Here is a 10,605-nt window from a genome sequence, read left to right as displayed (position 1 = left end):
TTGTTCATAGATAAGTAACTCATTTGTCAGTAACAAAAACAGAGAAAGCGTGAGAACAGAGCATGGATTATTCAAGAATATTCATTATCTCGATCCACCCCTCTACATCAAGCGATGCGCGGGCCTGATGCCCAAGCGCCTCGTATTAATAAGAAACACTCTAGTTTTTCTCGATCAAGAGAAGTCAGTCTGAAATATACAATCATCGAGAGCAGTTAGGCTCAATATGAGAAACTCAACTTCGTTCTCACCCTCTTTAAATTATTGTTAAGAGTACATTAACAATATTATAAACTAATTCAACTGTATATTTTCGAATCACTCAAAACTGTTCATTTATTATTGAATACATCGGATTAATATATATTAAGAAATATATATATTCAAACAACCAGTTAATTACAACCACCGAATGGTGGCTGTTCAACGCATACTTAATAATTATTTATAATTATATGTAAGTTCTCATTACGTCCAATTTAAATCGACCGCTCGACTACGCCAGCGCCCAAACATCAACCTGGACTTAACATACGGGTGATTTTAGTCCTTAATACAGCATTCTGACACATGAGTGATTTCAGTCTTGTTTACAACATTCTGACACATGAGTGGTTGTAGTCGTTTTTACAGAATTCTGACACACAGGTTATATTAGTCTTTTTAAAAGTATTCTGACACACGGGTGATTTTGGTCCTTTTTACAGCATTTTGACACACGGGAGATTTTAGGCTTTTTACAGTATTCTGACACGCGGCTAAAATCACTCGTTTTTCGAAGTATTCTGACACACGGGTGAGTTGTCTATTTTACAGTATTCTGACACATTGGTGATTTTAGTCTATTTTACAGCATTCATACGCACGAGTGATTTTAGTTTTTTTTATAGCATTCTGACACACTGGTAAATTTAGTCGTTTTTACAGTATTCTAACACGAGGGTGATTTTAGTCTTTTTAACAGTATTCTAACACACGGGAGATTTTAGTCTTTTTTGCAGCATTCTGATATAGGAGTGATTTAAGTCTGTATTACACTATTCTGACACATGGTACTTTTAGTCTTTTTACAGTATTCTGACGCACGGGTGATAATAGTTTTTTTACAGTATTCTGAAACATGAGTGATTTCAGTTTTTCTTACAGCATTCTGACGAGTGAGTGATTTTAGTCTTTCTTACAGTATTCTGACTCACGAGTGATTTTAGTCTTTTTTACATTATTCTGACACATGAATGATTTCAGTCTTTTTTACAGTATTCTAACACTCGGGTAATTTCACTTTATTTTACAGTATTCTGACACACAAGTGATTCTAGTCTTTTTAACAGCATTCTGACATACAAGAGATTTTAGTCTGATTTACACTATTCTGACACTTAGTGATTTTAGACATTGTTACAGTTTTCTGATGCACGATTGATTTAAGTTTTTTTACAGTATTCTGACACATGAGTGATTTCAGTCATTTTGACAACATTCTGACACACGGGTGGTCGTATTTGTTTTTACAGTATTCTGACACACAGGTTATATTAGTTTTTTTTACAGCATTCTGACAGACGATTGATTTCAGTCATTTTGATAACATTCTGACACACGGGTGGTCGTATTTGTTTTTACAGTATTCTGACACACAGGTTATATTAGTTTTTTTTACAGCATTCTGACAGACGAGTGATTTTAGTCTGTTTAACACTATTCTGACAATTAGTGATTTTAGTCTTTTTTACAGTATTCTGACACACGAGTGTTTTTCGTCGTTTTTAAAGTATTCTGACACACAAGTGATGATAGTCTATTTTACAGCATTCTGACACACGATTGAATTTATTATTTATTACGGTATGCTAACACACAGGAGATTTTAGACTTTTTTACAGCATTCTGATATACGAGTGATTTAAGTCTGTATTACACTATTCTGACACATGAGTGATTTCAGTCATTCTTACAGTATTCTAACACCCAGGTGATTTCAGTTTCACTTACAGTATTATGACACACGGGTGATTTTAGTCTTTTTTACAGTATTCTGACACATAAGTGATTTCAGTCTTTTTTACAGTATTCTGACACACGGGTGTTTTTAGTCGTTTTTACAGTATTCTGACACACGAGTGATAATAGTCTATTTTACAGTATTCTGACACATGAGTGATTTCAGTCTTTTTTACAGTATTTTGACACACGGGTGATTTCAGTCTTTTTTACAGTATTCTGACACATGAGTGATTTTAGTCTTCCTTACAGCATTCTGACAAACGGGTGATTTTAGTCGTTTTTACAGTTTTCTGACACACGACTGATTTCAGTATTTCTACACTATTCTGACACATGAGTAATTTTAGTCTCCTTTCCAGCATTCTGTCGAACGGGTGATTTTAGTCTTTTTTCTAGTATTCTAACACACGGGTGATTTTAGTTTTTTTACAGTATTTTGACACACGGGCGATTTTAGTCTTTTTCACAATAATCTAACACATGGGAGATTTTAGTCTTTTTTACAGTATTTCAACACATAGGTGATTTTAGTCTGTTTTAGAGCGTTCTGACGCGTGGGTGATTTTAGTCTTTTTTACAGTATTCTGACACACGGGTAATTTTGGTCTTTTTTACAGCATTTTGACGCGTCGGTGTTTTTAGTCGTTCTTACAGTATTCTGACACACGAGTGATTATCCCTGTTTAAAAAAGTGAATTAAAAAGGATTAAAAAGAATTAATTTTTCAACATTTTTAATCCTTTTTAATACTGCCAATCCTCTCTTAAATGGCCACGTTACATGGCTTAATCCTTTTTAATTCTCTTTTTTAACCAGGGTATAGTCTATTTTACAGCATTCTGACACACGATTGAATTTATTTTTTATTACGGTATTCTAACACACGGTAGATTTTAGTCTTTTTTACAGCATTCTGATATACGAGTGATTGAAGTCCGTATTACACTATTCTGACACATAGTACTTTTAGTCTTTCTTACAGTATTCTGACACACGGGTGATTATAGTTTTTTTACAGTATTCTGAAACATGAGTGATTTCAGTCTTTCTTACAGTATTCTAACACCCAGGTGATTTCAGTTTTATTTACAGTATTCTGACACACGGGTGATGTTAGTCTTTTTTACAGTATTCTGACACATCAGTGATTTTAGTCTTCCTTACAGCATTCTGACAAACGGGTGATTCTAGTCGTTTTTACAGTATTCTGACACACGGGTCATTTTAGTCGTTTTTACAGCATTCTGACCAACGGGTGATTCTAGTCGTTTTTACAGTATTCTGACACACGAGTAATTTTAGTCGTTTTTACAGCATTCTGGTACGTTAGTGATTTGAGTAGTTTTTGTATTTATCTGTCACACAAGTGATTCTAGTCTATTTTACAGCATTCTGATATACGAGTGATTGAAGTCCGTATTACACTATTCTGACACATAGTACTTTTAGTCTTTCTTACAGTATTCTGACACACGGGTAATTATAGTTTTTTTACAGTATTCTGAAACATGAGTGATTTCAGTCTTTCTTACAGTATTCTAACACCCAGGTGATTTCAGTTTTATTTACAGTATTCTGACACACGGGTGATGTTAGTCTTTTTTACAGTATTCTGACACATCAGTGATTTTAGTCTTCCTTACAGCATTCTGACAAACGGGTGATTCTAGTCTTTTTTACAGTATTCTGACACATCAGTGATTTTAGTCTTCCTTACAGCATTCTGACAAACGGGTGATTCTAGTCGTTTTTACAGTATTCTGACACACGGGTCATTTTAGTCGTTTTTACAGCATTCTGACCAACGGGTGATTCTAGTCGTTTTTACAGTATTCTGACACACGAGTTATTTTAGTCGTTTTTACAGCATTCTGGTACGTTAGTGATTTGAGTAGTTTTTGTATTTATCTGTCACACAGGTGATTTTAGTCTATTTTATAGTATTTTGACACACAAGTGATTTTAGTTTTGTTCCGGTACTCTAAGACACGTCTAATTTGAGTCATTCTCGTAGTATTCTGACACACGAGTGATTTTAGTCTTTTTTACAGTAGTCTAACACCCGGGTGATTCCAGTTTATTTAACAGTATTCTTACACACAAGTGATTCTAGTCTATTTTACAGCATTCTGATATACGAGTGATTGAAGTCCGTATTACACTATTCTGACACATAGTACTTTTAGTCTTTCTTACAGTATTCTGACACACGGGTGATTATAGTTTTTTTACAGTATTCTGAAACATGAGTGATTTCAGTCTTTCTTACAGTATTCTAACACCCAGGTGATTTCAGTTTTATTTACAGTATTCTGACACACGGGTGATGTTAGTCTTTTTTACAGTATTCTGACACATCAGTGATTTTAGTCTTCCTTACAGCATTCTGACAAACGGGTGATTCTAGTCGTTTTTACAGTATTCTGACACACGAGTAATTTTAGTCGTTTTTACAGCATTCTGGTACGTTAGTGATTTGAGTAGTTTTTGTATTTATCTGTCACACAGGTGATTTTAGTCTATTTTATAGTATTTTGACACACAAGTGATTTTAGTTTTGTTCCGGTACTCTAAGACACGTCTAATTTGAGTCATTCTCGTAGTATTCTGACACACGAGTGATTTTAGTCTTTTTTACAGTAGTCTAACACCCGGGTGATTCCAGTTTATTTAACAGTATTCTTACACACAAGTGATTCTAGTCTATTTTACAGTATTCTGACATTCGAGTAATTTTAGTCTGATTCACACTATTCTGACACTTGGCGATTTTAGTCGTTTTTACAGTTTTCTGACACACGATTGATTTCAGTATTTCTACACTAATCTGACACATGAGTAATTTTGATCTCCTTTCCAGCATTCTGTCGAACGGGTGATTTTAGTCTATTTTATAGTATTTTGACACACGAGTGATTTTAGTTTTGTTACGGTATTCTAAGACACGTCTGATTTGAGTCATTTTCGTAGTATTTTGACACACGAGTGATTTTAGTCTTTTTCACAGTAGTCTGTTTTTTTTCTCAATTTATCTATAAATTGTCTTATTGAGAGGTTTGCATGTTTAGGTTTTCACTATATAAAATGGTGTATTACCGTAAGAAGGACGGTGTGGCTCAATAAGTTATAGATCAAATTGAACGGAATATAGTATAGGGCCGGATAGCTCAACTGGTAGAGCACTCGGCGCGTTACCAAATTGGTCTGGGTTCGATTCCCAGTTCGGCCTATCTATATTTTTCTCAATTTATCTATAAATTGTCTTATTGAGAGGTTTGCATGTTTAGATTTCCACTATATAAAATGGTGTATTACCGTAAGAAGGACGGTGTGGCTCAATAAGTTATAGATCAAATTGAACGGAATATAGTATAGGGCCGGATAGCTTAACTGGTAGAGCACTCGGCGCGTTACCGAATTGGTCTGGGTTCGATTCCCAGTTCGGCCATCTATATTTTTCTCAATTTATCTATAAATTGTCTTATTGAGAGGTTTGCATGTTTGGGTTTCCACTATATAAAATGAACTAAAACACCCGGGTGATTTCAGTTCATTTTACAGTATTCTAACACACGGGTGATTTTAGTTTTTTTACAGTATTTTGACACACGGGTGATTTTAGTCTTTTTTACAATAATCTAACACATGGGAGATTTTAGTCTTTTTTATAGTATTTTAACACATAGGTGATTTTAGTCTGTTTTAGAGCGTTCTGACGCGTGGGTGTTTTTAGTCTCTTTTACAGTATTTTGACACACGGATGATTTTAGTTTCTCTACGTTATTCAAACACACGGGCGATTTTAGTCTTGTTTACAGTATTCTGACACATGAGTGATTTCAGTCTTTTTTCCAGCATTCTCACACGGGTGATGTTAGTCTTTTTTACAGTTTTCTAACACACGAGTGATTTTAGCCTTTATTACAGTATTTTAACACATGGGTGATTTTAGTCCTTTTTACACTATTCTGACAATTGGTGATTTTAGTCTTTTTTACAGTATCTGCGACACGGGTGATTTTAATCGTTTTTACAGTATTCTGACACATGGGTGATCTATGTACCGACCTGGGACCTATGATTCGTCATCTGCCTCTTAGTAGCGCTATTTGAAAAAAAAATCCATTTACTTTTTAATCCGTCTGTTTGTAAACCGTGATAAACATTTTAATGGGTTTTTGATGTTTGTGTTATTTTTGTATTTTTTTTTCTTAATCCTGTTTCTTTAAGGATTGAAATAAATTGTTTATCACGTTTTCCTTGTTCTCGGTTAGACAAATTATCTACAAAAAAAAAACTTACTTCTAGAATAAAAAAAATTTTATTATTATATATATTTTTTTATTCAATAAGCATCTCGAATTATGTACCATTTTATTATAATTTTTCTTAAAAAAAAAAATTTCTATTATTTTTTTTTTGTTGGGTTTTTTTCTTCTTTTTTTTCTAAATATTATTAATTTTTTGTTTAAGAATGTTTTTTTTTTCTTTATTTTATTTTTTTTTTTATTTTCTTTTCCTTTCTTTTTTTTTCTTTGAATAACTGTATATGAAAAAAAACAAATATTTTTACGAGTAAAAAAAGAAATTAAAAAAAAATTTTTTTCATAGAAAGTTCTATATTTTTTATAAATGAAAATTTAATATAAAAAGGTAATTTCTTTCTACAGGTTTATACGAAAAAAAAATTATTATAAGTTAAGATTATTAAATGGACGGCGTTTCTTCCTCATCTTCTTGTTATAGTTATTGCTATAATTATGTCATTGTTTTTCTTTTTTTTTTTTTTTACTATTTTCTAATTTATTCTTAATATTATTTAGTATTATTATATCATTACAAAGCTATTTATATATTACGTCTATATATATTAGGGTGCTTCGTTTCCGGCGAAAGTATTTTTTTCGTTGCTCATCAAGCAAAATATTGTTTTTTATGCTGAAACAAAAATTCCTGCCAAGTTTGAGCTCTTAATTCCAATCCTAAGTACATTCCATTTGATTTCAAAGATATCCCATTTAAAATACATGTAAATTAAATTACTTTTTTTTTAACTTTCTAATACTCAGCTGCATTTTATGATATCGACGTGGTTTTTGTCGCAAATTGTAGAGCATTTGGTGTTCTTCAAAAGTGCCCATAGTTACTTAGCTGTAATTTCAGCTGTTTTACTAGTGTCCGTTGCGGAAGTTATTTTTCCTATGAAATTGACCTTTATTGGCTTGCAGAACGTAAACCAATGAAACTACACTAAAAATGTTAAAAGAAGTTTTATAGAAAATTTTATTCCCTTCAAAAAAAGTCCTATGAGTCAAGTCGCTAAAGTCCATAGTTTCCGAGTTATAGTAATTTTAATAATTTGAAAAATAAAATATCAATTGTAATTGTTTTTTTTAATATTTTATTTTTCAAATTATTAAAATTACTATAACTCGGAAACTATGGACTTTTTTTGAAGGAAATAAAATTTCCTATAAAATTTCTACTAACATTTTTAGTGTAGTTTCATAGGTTTACGTTCTGCAAGCCAATAAAGGTCAATTTCATAGGAAAAATAACTTCCGCAACGGACACTAGTAAAACAGCTGGAATTGCAGCTAAGTAACTATGGGCGCTTTTGAAGAACACCAAATGCCCTACAATTTACGACCAAAACCGCGTCGATATCGTAAAATGCAGCTGAGTATTAGAAAGTTAAAAAAAAAAGTAATTTAATTTACATGTATTTTAAATGGGATATCTTTGAAATCAAATGGAATGTACTTAGGATTGGAATTAAGAGCTCAAACTTGGCAGGAATTTTTGTTTCAGCATTAAAAACAATATTTTGCTTGATGAGCAACGAAAAAAATACTTTCGCCGGAAACGAAGCACCCTAATATATATGTATACCTTTAGTTTTTTTTTTTTTTTAAATATTATCTAGTACTCTCATCTGCCTTTATGCGCTACTTTATATATTTTCATATTGACTTATTATTACTTTATTTGTATTCATTTATTTATTTATTTATTTTTTTTTTATTTTTTTTTCCTTATTATTATTTTTTTGTACGATTCATTCGTGTTACTCATAATCGTATACATGTTCGCGTTTAAAATTACTTATTCAATAATGTATCTAAAAAAAAATTTTATACTACGCTTTTTGCTTTACTCTCTATATTAAAACTCCATTTGAGTCTATATACTGTTAAATAAAATCATTTTCCTATCTCTCCCTTCTTTTAAAAATTTTTTTTTTCAAATTTTTATAATTTAAAAAGGATTATTTTTCAAAATTTCTTAGCGTTATTACTCAGTTCCAATTTTCTTACTAGTTGTTTTTCTAATTTTTCTGTATATATAAAAAAAATCGTTTGTTCATACAAAAATTATACTCGTAGTATTGAGATAGGGGGGAAGAAAAATTAATGATTCTAAAATTCATTTAATATTTAAATGATATAAAAAAAATTAAGTCTATGCTTGTGTTAATTTGTGTGCGTGGGCGTGTTGTCAATTTTGGAAGGGCAATTTTTCCGATGTTGGGGGCCTTTTCCGCAACTTTCATTCGACTATTTTTTGTCTAGGGTGTTTTTAGTGTCTGAGTGGGGACGAGTGAAAATTTCCGGGGGTCCTATTATAAAGGTTCGTATCTGTGCATATTCGGTATATTCGAAAGAAAAAGTAGTGTATTGTTCGACATTATTTTCGTGATTTAACTGCTGATTTAATATGATGCCCCAACTTCAAGTGAACTACTGTGTGGATCCGTTGTCCGTAAGTGTATTTTTTTTTTCTTAATAGTATTTCTATTATTATTTATTTATTTATTTATTTATTTATCTACTTATTCATTTTTTTTTTCCTATTGGATTTCGTTATTAATACCATTTTTATTGAAAATCTTATTATTTCACATTTACTTTTAGAATTCTGATATCGGGTTATGGAATTTTTTCCTCGGTGTTTTGGTTTGGATTACGTCGATTTCCGGCTATGGGCGACCCTGGAGGTTGAGTCGCAGGTCGATGGAGGGGCTGTATCAGTTCTTTCAGCGGATTTTTGACCTGTACAATTGTATTTGCGTAGCGAATGACGTGAGTATTCCTAATTTTATCTATTTAATTATTCATTTTATTTATACATATATTGTTTTTTTTTTATTTTTTTTATTATTATTTTTTTTATATGTATAGATATTTATTTGTAATAGTTATATATTAATGTTTATTTTTTCTTGTGTTATCAGCCCGAGTACCGTCCAGATATTAAAGGCATGATTTCGATCGATTCAATTTACCGTCGTCGAATGCAGCGGCGAGCCGATCGTAACAATTGGTTTTATCAGCGGCTTTTGCGACCAGCTGACGTCACGGAAGGTGACGATTTCGACTTCCTCGGTATCCGTTGGATGCATAAGGGCCGCTGGGGGGAGGACCACCCTGCTGCGGACTGGGCTCATCCTGCGTGGACCAATCTCCCGGGATTGGAACATTTCTACTTTCTCGAGTAGTAATTCAAGTGTGGGGGGAGAGGCGAGCAAACAACGATTACTTAAAGTGTAATAAAACAACCAAAAAAAAATAACGTTTTTTTTTTTTGTAATTTATGTAATTCGAGAGAAGAAAAATTGTTTGTTCTTTTAAATAAATGGCGGTTTGAAAGAACCGTCGGATCTAAAAAAAATTGTTTCATTTTGATTTTTATCGATTTATTTATTTTGTTATTATTATTATATTCTTATTCCCCCTTTTTTTTTCTTCCTCTTGTTTTTATATATATTTATTATTTTAATTTATCAGTTTATTTTATTATTTTTATTGTTATTTTAATTTCTAGTTGTAATTATTAGTTTATTGGGGGAAAGAAATTGTGTGGAAAGAACTACAACATTTCTTTCCTCTCCCTTTTCTTTCTTTACGTATATATTCCTATATTGTATTTACTTTTAATCATTTATCCATTAATATGGATATTATTTTATTTTTAATTATTATATATTTTTTATATATATATAAGAAAATTTAATGTTTATTATTTATTTATTATATTTTGTTTTTCCAACATTTTCTAAATTTTTTTTTGTTTATGTAGGAGGAGAGAAAGAGAGAGAAAAAAAAGAATAATAATGACACAAAAAAAATGTTTTTGGGAAATAAAAATTTCTTCTTCCCCTCCGCTTTTTTTTCTATTTATATATTTTCTTTACGTACGCACGTGTATAACGGGAATAGTGTTTCCATACGTCATTACTCTATGGAAATATTGGTCTTTTCGTAGCTAATGGGGTTTCATTATGTTTGTTAGTTTCTAGGTTTGTCTGAACTTCTTTATCCATTTCAGGTAATTCATCATCCGATGTCATTTCCGTCTGAGTTTCTTTTTGTCTACTGTTGTCAACTAGTATCTGTAATTCAGAGGATTCTATTTTTCCGTCGGTGGTTCTATTTTTGGCGTTACGTATGTGGTGTCTGTGTCGTAGGATGTTAGTAAGTGTGTCCCAAAATGATGCAAGTAATAATATACTCCAGCCAACTGCTTTATGGAGTGCAAGCGCGTGAATTGTTGTATCTGCTGCGAATTTAACTGCTTTTCCTATCATCAATATTCCTAAAA

General features: G+C 31.6%; 1 protein-coding gene and 1 non-coding gene across 2 annotated transcripts; both read left to right on the top strand.

Moving 5' to 3' along the window:
* Positions 1-49: 49 nt before the first annotated feature.
* On the top strand, positions 50-9,502 carry LOC130674196 (uncharacterized). Its single transcript, XM_057479465.1, has 4 exons — positions 50-457; positions 8,577-8,766; positions 8,919-9,086; positions 9,239-9,502. The coding sequence occupies exons 2-4, from the start codon at positions 8,722-8,724 to the stop codon at positions 9,500-9,502; spliced, it is 477 nt and encodes a 158-aa protein (XP_057335448.1). The 5' UTR covers positions 50-457; positions 8,577-8,721.
* Trnat-cgu (transfer RNA threonine (anticodon CGU)) lies at positions 5,380-5,452 on the top strand. Its single transcript has one exon. It is a non-coding gene; the product is annotated as a tRNA-Thr (tRNA).
* Positions 9,503-10,605: the final 1,103 nt, after the last annotated feature.

The sequence above is a fragment of the Microplitis mediator genome, chromosome 9 (assembly GCF_029852145.1).
Source record: "Microplitis mediator isolate UGA2020A chromosome 9, iyMicMedi2.1, whole genome shotgun sequence".
Lineage (NCBI taxonomy): Eukaryota > Metazoa > Arthropoda > Insecta > Hymenoptera > Braconidae > Microplitis > Microplitis mediator.
The sequence above is the reverse complement of the archived record's forward strand: the minus strand, read 5'-3'. Positions and strand labels throughout refer to the sequence as shown.

Bases quoted from the DNA above. Each gene is read 5' to 3' on its own strand.
- LOC130674196 (XM_057479465.1), top strand. From the start codon at position 8,722: ATGATGCCCCAACTTCAAGTGAACTACTGTGTGGATCCGTTGTCC. The intron at 8,767-8,918 runs GTAAGTGTATTT...ATTTACTTTTAG, and splicing joins ACTGTGTGGATCCGTTGTCC to AATTCTGATATCGGGTTATG. The intron at 9,087-9,238 runs GTGAGTATTCCT...TTGTGTTATCAG, and splicing joins GTATTTGCGTAGCGAATGAC to CCCGAGTACCGTCCAGATAT.